Source organism: Salmo trutta, chromosome 19 (genome assembly GCF_901001165.1).
Source record: "Salmo trutta chromosome 19, fSalTru1.1, whole genome shotgun sequence".
Taxonomy (NCBI): domain Eukaryota; kingdom Metazoa; phylum Chordata; class Actinopteri; order Salmoniformes; family Salmonidae; genus Salmo; species Salmo trutta.
The window spans coordinates 26,671,099-26,686,183 of NC_042975.1; the positions used below are offsets into that span (position 1 = coordinate 26,671,099).

Genomic DNA, 15,085 nt, shown 5'->3' on the forward strand with positions numbered 1-15,085 from the left:
CAATGGAAGTGAGCATTTGCTCACTAAAGTCGGTTACGACGCAGAACTGCAGTCAGGTCAAGACTCTGGTGAGGACGACGAACACGCAGATGATCTTCCCAGAGACGGTTTCTGACAGTTTGTGCAGAAATTCTTCGGTTGTGCAGCTGTCCGGGTGGCTGGTCTCAGACGATCCCGCAGGTGAAGAAGACAGATTTGGAGGTCCTGGGCTGGCGTGGTTACACGTGTTCTGCGTTTGTGAGGCTGGTTGAATGTACTGCCAAATTCTCTTAAACTACGTTGGAGGCGGCTTATTGTAGGGAAATGAACATTACATTTTCTGGCAACAGCTCTGGTGGTTCTTGCAGTCAGCATGCCAATTGCATGCTCCCTCAACTTGAGACATCTGTGGAATTGTGTTGTATGACAAAACCGCACATTTTAGAATGGCCTTTTATTGTCCCCAGCACAAGGTGCACCTGTGTAATGACCGTGCTGTTTAATATGCTTCTTGACATGCCACACCTGTCAGGTGGCTGGATTAATTTGGCAAAGGAGAAATGCTTACCAACAGGGATGTTAACAAATTTGTGCACGAAATTTGAGATTTTTTTTTGTGTTGTATGGAAGAGTTCTGGGATCTTTAATTTCAGCTCATGAGACATGGGACCAACACTTAACATGTTGCGTTTATATTTTTGTTCAGTCTATTTGAAAGAATATTTGAAGAATCTTATTTGGGATGGGGGGCTCTATTCTCCAGCATTTTGGATTTGAGATCAAATGTTTCATGAGACTACAGAATGTCACCTTTTATTTGAGGGTATTTTCATTTCGTTTTTACTGTTTTAGAAATGAAAGCACGGTATCTATTCCCCCCCATTTGAAAAAGTCAAGTATTTGGACAAATTCACTTAGTGTATTAAAAACTTTAGTATTTGGTCCCATATTCCTACACTCAATGATACCATCACACTTGTGGCTACAAACTTGTTGGATACATTTGTAGTTTGTTTTAGTTGTGTTTTCGATTATGTTTTGCCCAATAGGAACTGAATAATGTATTTTCATTTTGGAGTGACCTTTTTTATTGAAAATAACAGTAGGTGTTTCTGAACACTTACATTAACGTGGATGCTACTATGATACGGATCATAATGATGACCATACATGTTAGCATGTTTTGTTGTAGCCTCTGAACGGTATTTCACTTGTCATTATTCACGATTCTTAATCATGGCATTATCAGGATTAATATAGATTTGTTCAAAAACATCTTACTGTATCTACTCATTTAGGAACTGAATGATGACTTGAATTTCTTTCTATTGGGCAAAACAACCCACAACACACACAAAACGAATCACAAACTTGATGTAGTCATTGTGTGCTAGGATTATAGGACCAAATACTAAACCTCTGACTACTTTAATACACTAAGTGAATTTGTCTAATATACTTAGGACTTCTTCAAATGCGGAGACTAGATACATCAAGTGCTTTCATTTATTTCTAAACAGTAAAACTTGTATGAAGATTCACCTTTTATTTAAGGGTCATTTCTGTGCTGTCGCCTCACATTAAACATTTGATCTCAAATCCAAAATGCTGGAGTATAGAGCCAAATTTTAAATGTTAGCTTCACTGTCCAAATACATACGGAGGGGCGTGTATCGCCGTAGGTGACAGTAATAGGAGCACACATGCTGTGTGTGCAGACATGCTTTGGGGAGAGTGTTAATTTAATCTGCATTATAATTTGTATTTTAAAGAAAGCACACCCAGGCCTATAAACTGTACATCAGTTCTTAGGCTACTCTATGGTGTCAAAGATAGTGCCTCAGCGTTAAGACTTGTAATCTCATGAGTTAAGTTAGTTTTATTTATTTTTTAACTAGGCAAGTCCGTTAAGAACAAATTCTTATTTACAATGACGGCCTACCAAAAGGCCTCCTGCGGGGATGGGATAAAAAAAAAATATATATATATATATATATAAAAAATTTTATCCCATCCCCGCAGTGTTTTGTCATATATATATATATATAGGACAAAACACATCATGACGAGACAACACTACATAAAGAGAGACCTAAGATAACAACATTGCAAGGCAGCAACAGATGACAACTCAGCATTGTAGCAACACATGGTAGAAGCACAAAACATGGTAAAGACATTATTGGGCACAGACAACGGCACAAAGGGCAAGAATGTAGAGACAACAATACATCACACAAAACAGCCACAACTGTCAACAAGAGTGTCCATGATTGAGTCTTTGAATGAAGAGAGTGAGATAAAACTGTCCAGTTTGAGTGTTTTGTTGCTGCTTGTTCCATTCGATGGCTGCAGCGAACTGAAAAGAGGAGCGACTCAGAGATGTGTGCACTTTGGGGACCTTTAACAGAATGTGACTGGCAGAACGGGTGTTGTATGTGGAGGATGAGGGCTGCAGTAGATATCTCAGATAGGGGGGAGTGAGGCCTAAGAGGGTTTTATAAATAAGGATCAACCAGTGGGTCTTGCGACGGGTATACAGAGATGACCAGTTTACAGAGGAGTATAGAGTGCAGTGATGTGTCCTATAAGGAGCATTGGTGGCAAATCTGATGGCCAAATGGTAAAGAACATCTAGCCGCTCGAGAGCACCCTTACTTGCCAATCTATAAATTATGTCTCTGTAATCTAGCGTGGCTTGGATGGTCATCTGAATCAGGGATAGTTTGGCAGTTGGGGTGAAAGAGGAGCGATAACGATACAGGAAACCAAGTCTAGATGTAACTTTAGCCTGCAGTTTGATATGTACTAAGAGAAGGACAGTGTACCGTCTAGCCATACTCCCAAGTACTTGTATGAGGTGACTACCTCAAGCTCTAAACCTTCAGAGGTAATAATCACATCTGTGGGGAGAGGGGCATTCTTCTTATCAAACCACATGACCTTTGTTTTGGAGGTGTTCAGAACAAGGTTAAGGGTAGAGAAAGCTTGTTGGACACTAAGAAAGCTTTGTTGTTGGCAAACATAGACCAAAGACACAAATACTCCTTAGCCGGTCCACAACAATGGAATGGTCTACCATATCAAAAGCTTTGGCCAAGTCAATAAAAATAGCAGCAGAACATTTCTTACAATCAAGGGCAATGGTGACGACATTGAGGACCTTTAAGGTTGCAGTGACACATCCATAACCTGAGCGGAAGCCAGATTGCATACCAGAGAGAATACTATAGACATCAAGAAAGCCAGTCAGTTGATTATTGACACGTTTTTCCAACACTTTTGATAAACGGGGCAAAATAGAAATAGGCCTATAACAGTTAGGATCAGCTTCATTTTCCCCTTTTAAATAAAGTACGAACCATGGCTACCTTCCCAGAAAGGAGAGACGGGTTAAAAAGGTTGGAGATAGGCTTGGCGATGATAGGGGCAACAGCCTTGAAGAAAAAAGGGTCTAAACCATCTGACCCAGATGTTTTTTTGGGGTCAAGTTTCAGGAGGTCCTTTAGCACCTCGGACTCGGTGACTGCCTGCAAGGAGAAACTTTGTAGCGGGGCAGGGGAAAAAGAGGGAGAAGCATTGGGGATAGTCACATTAGAAGGGGTGGGAGATGAGGAAATGTTGGCCGGGCAAAGAGGCATAGCTGAGTCAAATAGGAATCCTGACTTAATGAAGTGGTGATTAAAGAGCTCAGCCATGTGCTTCATTACAGTAACAACCACATCATCAACATTAAGGGACATGGACCAGCTGTGAGGAGGAGGGTTTATTCTCCAGGTCTTTAACCGTTTTACAGAACTTGTTGGGGTTAGACCCACAGAGAGAGATGAATGTTAAAATAAAATACTACCTGCCCACATAGCAAATTTAATATTGTAGTTACAATTCATATGCTCAGCAAAGTATAGTTTAGTGAACTCACATTGGCTTATAAAACGAGACAGCATAAACATTTACAAATTGAATTGCTACATGAAATTCCTATCCACTTTTATATCCATTATATTTTCTTTACTATGACATTGGCACGCTCAAAACATATGGAATTACCTGTTTTACATGTTTTATGTGCCAAGAATAGCACAGTGCTTGCTTCTGTTCTATTCCAAAGAGTGACATTTTTATACTTGTGTATGAACATATTTACTATAGGATTCTTGCAGCAGAGAGGGTGCATACTGTTATTTTCACCATGACTTTTGATGGAACAGTGTCGACTAGGATTAAAATGAGGGTTGCTAAATATATTGTATATGCAATGAACCAGGTATTGCTCAAAACTTATTGAATATTTGAAGTCTTCAAGCTTTATTGGTTGGTTTGAGTGGTAAGCAATGTATGAGGGATGTAAATAGTCAACCGTTCCATTCTCTTAAATAAATACGATTTATGTCTCTGCTTGAAGGAAAAAATTGTTAGAAATTAAGATAATATTTTTGTTGGAATGTTTTCTGACCAAGAATCTCCTTTTTTCACTGTGGTGGGAAAAGACAAAAGTGCACTTGTAGCCCTGAAGTTTGTGTTGAATGTCTCTGGGTTGATACTATAAAATTTGTCTTGTATGTCAGGTGTCTGCAATTCTTCAATCTTATCAATTAACATGTGAAATAAAGACATCTTAGTTTAGTCTGCTTACTTGTCTGTATTATGAGCTTATTATATCTTGTGAAGACCTAGGCTATGTTTACACAGCCACCATAAGAACCGAAATCTAATTTTCTTTTCTGTCCACACTGTTTTACCTGTGACCCAGATTTGCGCATTCACACTGATGTATTCCTTGAAGTAGCGCACGGAGGATCAGGATTCAGATCCACATATGGAGGGCTGTTTACACAAGCAGCCCAATTCTCACAGTCAAGGCGGTATAAATTGGTAGTCAAAAGATCAGATGTTATGTGCTTTTTTTTGTTGCTGTTTACACATTGAGGAAAAAAATCAGAGGTATCAGATATCCAAATAATTGGCAATATATTTGAATTGGCTGCCTGTGTAAACACAGCACTAGTTTACAAGTTATACAGATGAGCCAATTCCCAGATCCTTCAAGTTAAGACAGGCCATGCCCATCTGATACATGGACTGCTCATTTACTAAGCGTAACACTTGCATGTCTCAAGAGGGCCAGATGGTACACACCTGTGATATACACTACTGGTCAAAAGTTTTAGAACACCTACTCATTCAAGGGTTTTTCTTTATTTGTACTATTTTCTACATTGTAGAATAATAGTGAAGACATCAAAACTATGAAATAACACATGGAATCATGTAGTACCCCAAAAAGTGTTAAACAAATCTAAATATATTTTATATTTGAGATTCTGCAAATAGCCGCCCTTTGCCTTGACAGCTTTGCACACTCTTGGCATTCTCTCAACTAGCTTCATGAGGTAGTCACCTGGAATGCATTTCAATTAACGGGTGTGCCGCCTTAAAAGTTAATTTGTGGAATTTCTTTCCTTCTTAATGCGTTTGAGCCAATCAGTTATGTTGTGACAAGGTAGGGGGGTATACAGAAGATAGTCCTACTTGGTAAAAGACCAAGTCCATATTATGGAAAGAACAGCTCAAATAAGCAAAGAGAAATGACCGTCCATCATTACTTTAGAACATGAAGGTCAGTCAAATCTGGAACATTTCAAGAACTTCAAAAGTTTATTTAAGTGCAGTTGCAAAAACCATCAAGCGCTATGATGAAACTGGTTCTCATGAGGACCGCTACAGGAATGGAAGACCCAGAGTTACCTCTACTGCAGATGATAAGTTCATTAGAGTTAAAGTAACAGTGACATTTCAGCATCAACTGTTCAGAGGAGACCGTGAATCAGGCCTTCATGGTCGAATTGCTGCAAAGAAACCACTACTAAAGGACACCAATAAGAAGAGACTTGCTTGGGCCAAGAAACACGAGCAATGGACATTAGACCAGTGGAAATTTGTCCTTTGGTCTAGAGTCCAAATTAGAGATTTTTGGTTCCAACCGCCGTGTCTTTGTGAGACGCGGTGTGGGTGAAAGGATGATCACTGCATGTGTATTTCCCACCGTGAAGCATGGAGGAGGAGGTGTGATGGTGCTTTGCTGGTGACACTGTGATTTATTTAGAATTCAAGGCACACTTAACCAGCATGACTACCACAGCATTCTGCAGCGATATGCCATCCCATCTAGTTTGGGATTAGTGGGACTATCATTTGTTTTTCAACAGGACAATGACCCAACACACCTCAAGGCTGTGTAAGGGCTATTTTACCAAGGAGAGTGATGGAGGGCTGCATCAGATGACCTGGCCTCCACAATCCCCTGACCTCAACCAAATTCAGATGGTTTGGGATGAGTCGGACTGCAGAGTGAAGGAAAAGCAGGCAACAAATGCTCAGCATATGTGGGAACTCCTTCAAGACTGTTGGAAAAGCATTCCAGGTGAAGCTGGTTGAGAGAATGCCAAGAGTGTGCAAAGCTGTCATCGAGGCAAAGGGTGGCTATTTGAAGAATCTGAAATATAAAATAGATTGATTTGTTAACCACTTTTTTGGTTACTACATGATTACATATGTGTTATTTCATAGTTTTGATGTCTGCACTATTATTCTACAATGTAGAAAATAGTAAAAAAAATTAAGAAAAACCTTGGAATGAGTAGGTGTTATAAAACAAATGGGCTGAGAAAGTGGTGAAGCGAGAGGGATAACTAGGCCCAAAATCTGCCTTCTCCAGCTGGTAGTGTTTTTTCCCCACTCACCATGTGAGGAGTTTGTTTGGAGGTCAATGAGTGTTGAATTTACTTAACAAAAAAATGTATGGCTTATTTGCTGGAATAGACATTTCGTAATGTTTAAGTTGTTACAAGTATACTGATATAAGTAGGGCACATGACATCCTGACAACTTTAAAAACACTTTATACAGTTGTTCACACACGTATCTGCTCTCTCATTGGCTAGAATGGTCTCACCTGATCTTGCCTCCTCCCGACTGCCTTCCATTTTTGAAGACATTTATTTTAATAGAGGCCACTTGAGTATCTGGTCAATATAATGGATAATCTGTGTGATGGGCTACATTCTCCTTAAAATGATGCTACAATAGGGATTGTGATTGTCCACTCCTGGCTTGTTAAATTAAACATTTACAGCTGTTTAATCATTGCACTAGTTTGTCAAGTAATTATTTGCCTCAAATGATAGCCAATAGAACACCCCAAGCACACATGGATTACCTAGCTAATCAAGTTACTTTTTTCTTTCTACAGGAAGGACAATGCTCCAACCCACTATTTCTTGTAGTTTATTACAAAGTCTTTGAAGTAGCAATGGGGAGGAGACAAACTGGGTGTTTTTTATTTTTGACAAAGCTGCCAGTAGGTCTTGCTTCAACAATGGACAAGTGGTTAGATATTTATCTTGTAAAATGTGTCTATTTTACAGTAATGTCCGCAATCAAGTTCCTGGTTTATCCTAATGAGAAAACCAACAGGCATATAGAATCATCTTCTGAACCTATGCTAACGAAATGAAGAACATGCAAAAATGTCAAAGATTTGACTAAGTTACAGTTCATATGAGGAAATCAGTCAATTGAAAAATTCATTAGGCCGTAATCTATGACTGGGAATACAGATACTGTACCGCCAAAATTAAAAACGCTAAAAAGATCATAGGGCGTCTTGTCAGAATTCTAACAAAATTAGCACAAGTAATAGAGAATTTCCATGGAGGCTGCTAGCTAAATATGCTAAAAAGTGCAAATGAAAATTAACTAATTGCAAAGACAGGCAATCCAGCTCATAAAGTTATACATACAGTATATCACAAAAGTGAGTACACCCCTCACATTTTTGTAAATATTTGAGTATATCTTTTCATGTGACAACATTGAAGAAATGACACTTTGCTACAATGTAAAGTAGTGAGTGTAGAACTTGTATAACAGTGTAAATTTGCTGTCCCCTCAAAATAACTCAACACACAGCCATTAATGTCTAAACCGCTGGCAACAAAAGTGAACTCACTTTTGTTGCCAGCGGTTTAGACATTAATGGCTGTGTGTTGAGTTATTTTGAGGGGACAGCAAATTTACACTGTTATACAAGTGAAAATTTTCACCCCTAAGTGAAAATATCCAAATTGGGCCCAAAGTGTCAATATTTTGTGTGGCCACCATCATTTTCCAGCACTGACTTAACCCTCTTGGGCATGGAGTTCACCAGAGCTTCACAGGTTGCCACTGGAGTCCTCTTCCACTCCTCCATGACGACATCACGGAGCTGGTGGATGTTAGAGACCTTGCACTCCACCATCTTCCGTTTGAGGATGCCCCACAGATGCTCAATAGGGTTTAGGTCTGGAGACATGCTTGGCCAGTCCATCACCTTTACCCTCAGCTTCTTTAGCAAGGCAGTGGTCGTCTTGGAGGTGTGTTTGGGGTCGTTATCATGTTGGAATACTGCCCTGCGGCCCAGTCTCAGAAGGGAGGGGATCATGCTCTGCTTCAGTATGTCACAGTACATGTTGGCATTCATGGTTCCCTCAATGAACTGTAGCTCCCCAGTGCTGGCAGCACTCATGCAGCCCCAGACCATGACACTCTCACCACCATGCTTGACTGTAGGCAAGACACACTTGTCTTTGTACTCCTCACCTGGTTGCCGCCACACACGCTTGACACCATCTGAACCAAATAAGTTTATCTTGGTCTCATCAGACCACAGGACAGGGTTCCAGTAATCCATGTCCTTAGTCTGCTTGTCTTCAGCAAACTGTTTGTGGGCTTTCTTGTGCATCATCTTTAGAAGAGGCTTCCTTCTGGGACAACAGCCATGCAGCCCAATTTGATGCAGTGTGCGGCATATGTCTGAGCACTGACAGGCTGACCCCCCACCCCTTCAACCTCTGCAGCAATGCTGGCAGCACTCATACGTCTATTTCCCAAAGACAACCTGTGCACGTGCACTCAACTTCTTTGGTCGACCATGGCGAGGCCTGTTCTGAGTGGAACCTGTCCTGTTAAACCACTGTATGGTCTTGGCCACCGTGCTGCAGCTCAGTTTCAGGGTCTTGGCAATCTTCTTATAGCCCAGGCCATCTTTATGTAGAGCAACAATAATTTTTTTCAGATCCTCAGAGAGTTCTTTGCCATGAGGTGCCATGTTGAACTTCTAGTGACCAGTCAGTATGAGGGAGTGTGAGAGCGATTACACCAAATTTAACACACTTGCTCCCCATTCACACCTGAGACCTTGTAACACTAATAAGTCACATGACACCAGGGAGGGAAAATGGCTAATTGGGCCCAATTTGGACATTTTCACTTAGGGGTGTACTCACTTTTGTTGCCAGCAGTTTAGACATTAATGGCTGTGTGTTATTTTGAGGGGACAGCAAATTTACACTGTTATACAAGCTGTACACTCACTACTTTACATTGTAGCAAAGTGTCATTTCTTCAGTGTTGTCACATGAAAAGATATACTCAAATATTTACAAAAATGTGAGGGGTGTACTCACTTTTGTGATATACTGTATATCATTAGGAGCTACCGAATGTCATTTTTGGTGAGTTTGGACATTTACAAGCGAATGTGAACGAGATACATTGTGAAAAAGAAAGTTTTGAGGTATACTTGTGAAGGAAGAAAGGTACTGGCTCTGAAGCAGCATGCCTACACCTGTGTCGAGTCTGGATTCGCTAGGGCAACGGGCCTGCCTGCTGTGCTTGAAGAAGATTGGGGAGGAGCAGATGGGCCAAAAACCCATGGAAATCAAAAGATAGCAGTGGCAGGTGTACCGATAACTCATCCAAAGGGCTTTGACTTCTAAAGCACGACATAAAGCTTACACAATATGATGCCCCGTCACCTTATTGAGTAATTTACTTAGATAACTAGCAAGTTAAACTTAGGGGTCACGTTAACGCAGAATTCTTCATTTTTCACACAGGAAAAAATATAAAATGCACAAGAAGTCTCTTACTGCATTTTGTAAATGCAGATCTAAAATGCTTCTTATTGTAATTTCTGCATCAGACTCATTTTGTGCTTCAGTTGCACTTCTCCACTTGGATGAGAATTCACGAACGGGCATTCAATCAACAGACAGCACTCTGACAATGTGTAGCTACTTTTCTCAGTGTAGCTAGCCTACTTTTCTCAGGCAAAATGCAAGATTAACTTTAAGCAAAACATTAGGAAATGTAGCTGGCTACATTCTTTCTATGATTAAACATTGGAAATATGATGGCCATGCATCATTTTTTCAAAAAAGACCTTGCTTTTTCATTGTAAGCTAATTTACTTGTGTGGCTGCCAGCCAAATAGCTTTCTACTTCTGTTGTCATCTGATGAAAATGAATCTATTTTCTGCCAAATGTGTTGCACTAATTTATTTTCTGTGTTGGAAAACTATAGCTGCACGTCCGTGATCACTCGAAGCAAAAAACAATTAGGAAATAAAGCAGATCGCGTTCATTTCACCTGTCACATTATTTTACAAGTTGACTGCACATTTTTACTTAAAGTAGTTACAAATTTAACATATATTGAACAACTTAAAATAGTGTCAACGTTATTGGCAGTACTGAAAACCATCCCGAGGCTATTTCCAAATACCCCTGTATAGCCCAAGCCTATTGGATGCACTGCCAAACTCTCAAAAATTATGTTGGAGGCAGCTTATGGTAGAAAAATTTACATTCAATTCTCTGGCAACAGCTCTGGTGGACATTTCTGCAGTCACCACACCAATTGCACGTTCCCTCAAAACTTGAGACATCTATGGCATTATTTTGTGTTGCAAAACTGTACATTTTAAAGCGGCCTTTTAATGTCCCCAACACAAGATATATGTGTTTATGTTGTTTTATCAACTTCATATACAACACCTGTCAGGTGGATGGATTATCTTGGCAAAGGAGAAACACTCACTAACAGGGATGTAAGCAAATTTGTCCACCAAATTTGAGAGAAATAAGCTTTTTGTGCATATGAAAACTTTCTGGGATCTTTTGTTTCAGCTCATGAACCATGGGACCAACACTTTACACATTGTGTTTATATTTTTGTTCAGTATATATGTCCAGGCCTCAATTGTGCCTTGACTAGCACAATTCATTCTCGCTGTCAATAATTCTGTTATAATAGGAACTGTATTCACTGGTTAAATTAGTATTCAAACGGTCAAATGGTTGTTGCCATGTTAGAGAAAAAAAAAGGTTTTGCAGCAGTGCTGCCTGCCAGCAGTAATCTTCTCTGATTGAGAGATTCAAGGGGCTATCATTGTTAACATGGATGGAAAGCATTGAATATTTAAATTCATGCACTTAAAAATTAATTTAGTAACTTTCCCCCAGAAGTATTTAACTTAACTCCCACATCATATGAAGAAATGCATCTACCTGATTTAGGGGACACACGAACAGTTGGTGTTAAATACAGTGTGTGAACAAACTTAAAATGTATAAATTGATGGTTCAGATTACAGGACGCCAAGGTAATATTTTTCCATATTCTGTTCCAGTTAAAGCATAGTTCAGATTCAATTCGATCTGTGGACTATACTTTAATGGCTAGCTCAGAATGAGCTTTCCAAAAGTTGTTTATATATTAAATATTATAGAGATCAGTCCTTTCGGGAGCCCACATAATTTATTGATAAATCCCATCATTGGATGTTTCGGCAGCCAAGGGACTCCATTGGCCAGCATAGCTGACCTAAGTTGTAAATATAGAGAAAAGGAGTTGATATTGAGAAAAATATCTGCACTGGGCATTTAAACTATTATGACGGCTAGGGATATGTTAGTGCTTTAAATTATTTACAAATGGTCATAAGGGATATAGTCAACTAACAAATAAATTACAGTATAAATTGTCATTGTGACAAGATTGTCCAAGTCCTTCATTGGAATGGAAATAAGATTCTCTCTAGCTCTCTGGTGAGTAAATCTTGATGAGATGCTGAAGTTCAGTGGGGTACCCAGTCATTGGACACCTCTGGTTGGCTTTGATGTAGACATAAATACAGCGGTAACAGAAGACAAAACCAGAGGTGGAGAGGACGGTATCATTGGTGCGGACCTTGCAGCAGAGTGGACATGCTTTGCTGTGTCTGGTCAGTTGTTGTTGGTTCTGGAGGTGGATGGGAGGGGGTGGTGTGGGGAGGGAGGTCAGGGTCTTAATGGTGCTCTGGTTCTCTGAGGAGTACCACCACTCGAGGAACTGCAGGAAAAACACTCCCATGGAAAGACTAGTGGAGAGGGACAGAGCCACACCCCCCACCACTGTCGACGTCAGCCTCCGCAGCCTCTCACCAACACTGGGAAGAAATAACAACTTAGAGGGAAGTATGCTTATAGGCTAAATGCTTTTAAAAGTGATTAAACTCTGAACTCAGGGTCCCTTGAGACAGGATATCCCAATTTCATTCTTACCTTGAGCCGATGGCCGTGGAAGGCGAGGCTGGTTTGAGGTCCATATTTGTGATGTCATGTCCTGTGAGGTGAGCCAGCCTGACACCTGCCAGCCACAGAAATGGTGAGTGGGTCTTGGCTCGGCCAAACACATACAACAGCTGCTGGCAGAACACCCAGCTGTCCCAGCCCATGCTGACATAGGGGTAGGCTGCCAGGAAGGCCCTGTACATCCTCTGCAAGGGCGTCTGTGGCAGGCGGATGGAAAAATCGTCCTCATCCCTCTGCTTGGCCAGTACCTGTTCCAGCTTGGCCCTCAAGTAAGGAACGAGAGCAAGCAGGATCAGCGAGCACCAGTGGTGTTTCCCACGCAGACCCAGGTGAGCTGGCCGCTCACGACCAGAAGCAGCCACGCGCTTTAGGCTGTAAAAGTTCTCAGAGAATGAGGCGCTAGTCCGTGACAGAAAATGGTGCTGAAGCAATACATCGAGAACACCGTGAATCTCGTCAAATCTCCGCCAAAGGAATCCGTAGCGAGAGGGGTTAGACTCAGCCAGAACCTGAGGTAATTGTTGAGAGAAGGAAGTTGCATTATATCAAACTTGAATCACACAACAATGTCAGTGCAGCAAAGTCAGTATATAGACACCACATACTAAAAAGGCCATACAAGGTCTAATACAAACTATTTAACACATCAAGTGATCCAACATAATAATGCTATTTATGTAGTCTAGACGGATACCTTGATTGGCCAGCGTTCTCCTGCACAAATATATGAGCATGTGTGCAGGATTTTGTTCCAGCCGTTTCAAATCAACCGTTGTTGGATAAACATGGTTTATATAGTTTCTTCCTGGAGTGTATTTATTACGTATTACTTCGGAAATAGTTAACCGTTTAAGAACGAAACGGGGAAGGTGCTACCTGAATTTGTCCAATAGAAACACGTTTTGTTGCGAAATGTTTACCGTTTGGAGTAAATTGATTCTGTTGCAAAACGAAACGTTATGCAACAGACTCGGCATAATAAATACACATCAGGTGTCTGCAGATGTAGCAAAAATGACATTGGTGAGAAAATGTTGTCGAACCTTCACTGCGTGTCGCAAGGCGGGTCTGACTGCACCCATCAGGGAGTCCTGTGCCAAGACCTCGAATATCGACGGTCTGTCATCTGCAGCTGCAGTTGTCAAATGTGCACCATGTTCTGCCATGGCTGGTGACTTCAAACAAGTTTGGCAAAAGGCTCAATTACCTAAATAGCTAGCCAAGTTGGCTACAGAGACTGCGAGTGAAGTTAGTTAGCTTGCTTGCTTAGTAATACCACTTACCACTTTATACTCCACAAGTTCAACAAATATAAATAGCTACCTACATCAATTTCCACTGATGAAAATGGGACAGACTAATCATAAAGACGCATACCTAGCTACCCTCATTTATTTAAATCAAACGTTACAAGCTGGTATTCTGGTTTTCGTGTTTCTTTGAACTACTCCTTTCTCCTCTGTAAAGATAGTCCGGCTATTTCCGGTGGAAATGAACTCCGGTGTTACGCCTTTCTGGCTCCGACGCCTTTCACTCATTTTGTTTTTCGGGAGTGCTGTCTTTCCACGGCTAGCTATCCCTTTGCGGTAATCAAGGAGGAAAAACATCTTTCAAATTGTGGAATAACGTCACTCACCCTAGCGACGTATTTTCTTATTGAAATGACCTAAAAACAAGTCTGTACCTTTCCATTTGTAATTTAGATTTTTTTTACGTTAATTCAATTCAATTCAATGGGCTTTACGTTAATGCTAACTAGCTATCTGAAAGTACTGAGGCCTCACATCCCTAGCCAGCTAATGATATAGCTTAGTATGACAGATATTTTCCCTCCTCTACTGGTGTTAAGATAATGGGGTCAACTTGGCTCTGTTGTTAGTTTAAGCTTGTTGCATTTATAATAGCTAGTCTATTGACCAACCTGTTTTTTTCTCTGTATTATAAAAGGCAGTAAACTGCCTTCCTAACTAGATAGGTAGCTAACGTTAGCCGGTGAAAGTGATGCTGATGTCTGCTGTCGTGACATCCAGCTGTTGTCTGTCATTGAATGCTGTAATATTTGTGCTTTGGTTGTAATGTCTCATTCAACTGTATAAAACATATTTAGAAGCCAAGATTATATATAACTATAATTATTAGCAATGTGTCGTGGTAGCCTCTAGGCCAGGGGTGTCACGTCAAACACGCGTAGGGGTCCAATCCAGTCCGCAGGTGGTTTGAGTAAAAAGAAAAACTTTCAGTATTTTTTTTTTTTTTACCACTACATCACTTAGGCCTGTTATGTGTCCTGTCCTGTGTCCTCTAATGCTGGATAATTCCCTGTAACAGATTTGAAGAACATCTACAATGACTGACTCAAAATATTTTACAACAAATAAAAAAGGTGAGTCTTAAAACGATTCTTGGTATTGTCTTCTTCAATGACACATCACCCCCTTGATCAAGAGTGCACAACTATCATTAGGTTGGTGTGGATAATATTAAACAGTGCAACATAACTCTTGAGGGAAATAGATTGTCTCCTACTCTCATCTCCTCACAGACACAGAATGTATAAAATTACCACTAAAGGCTGAACTGTTCATGATAAAATTGACAACTGAACTGACAGCTCTACCAGTGTTGCTGCATGAGAGCATCATTCTGTTTT

General features: G+C 40.5%; 2 protein-coding genes across 6 annotated transcripts in view; one reads left to right on the plus strand and one right to left on the minus strand.

Moving 5' to 3' along the window:
* Positions 1 to 10,344: 10,344 nt before the first annotated feature.
* Positions 10,345 to 13,906, minus strand: pex12 (peroxisomal biogenesis factor 12). 2 transcript variants are annotated; one of them, XM_029700287.1, is made up of 4 exons: positions 13,719 to 13,906; positions 13,479 to 13,610; positions 12,406 to 12,944; positions 10,345 to 12,290 (listed from the first exon to the last, which is right to left on the minus strand). In XM_029700287.1, the coding sequence occupies exons 2-4, from the start codon at positions 13,599 to 13,601 to the stop codon at positions 11,900 to 11,902; spliced, it is 1,053 nt and encodes a 350-aa protein (XP_029556147.1). In that variant the 5' UTR covers positions 13,602 to 13,610; positions 13,719 to 13,906; the 3' UTR covers positions 10,345 to 11,899. The 2 variants fall into 2 exon arrangements, with proteins under 2 accessions (XP_029556147.1, XP_029556146.1); XM_029700286.1 differs by having other exon boundaries at positions 13,479 to 13,906.
* Positions 13,907 to 13,959: 53 nt separating this feature from the next.
* The window catches only part of ap2b1 (adaptor related protein complex 2 subunit beta 1), an 82,083-nt gene continuing 80,957 nt past the window's right edge, over positions 13,960 to 15,085 (plus strand). For 3 of the 4 annotated variants that reach the window (XM_029700281.1, XM_029700283.1, XM_029700284.1), the window contains exons 1-2: positions 13,964 to 14,111; positions 14,764 to 14,818. In XM_029700281.1, coding sequence (XP_029556141.1) covers positions 14,782 to 14,818 — 37 coding nt within the window. In that variant the 5' untranslated portion in view covers positions 13,964 to 14,111; positions 14,764 to 14,781. Of the gene's footprint in view, positions 14,112 to 14,763; positions 14,819 to 15,085 lie in introns of all 4 variants that reach the window. The other variant, XM_029700282.1, reaches the window with a different exon arrangement.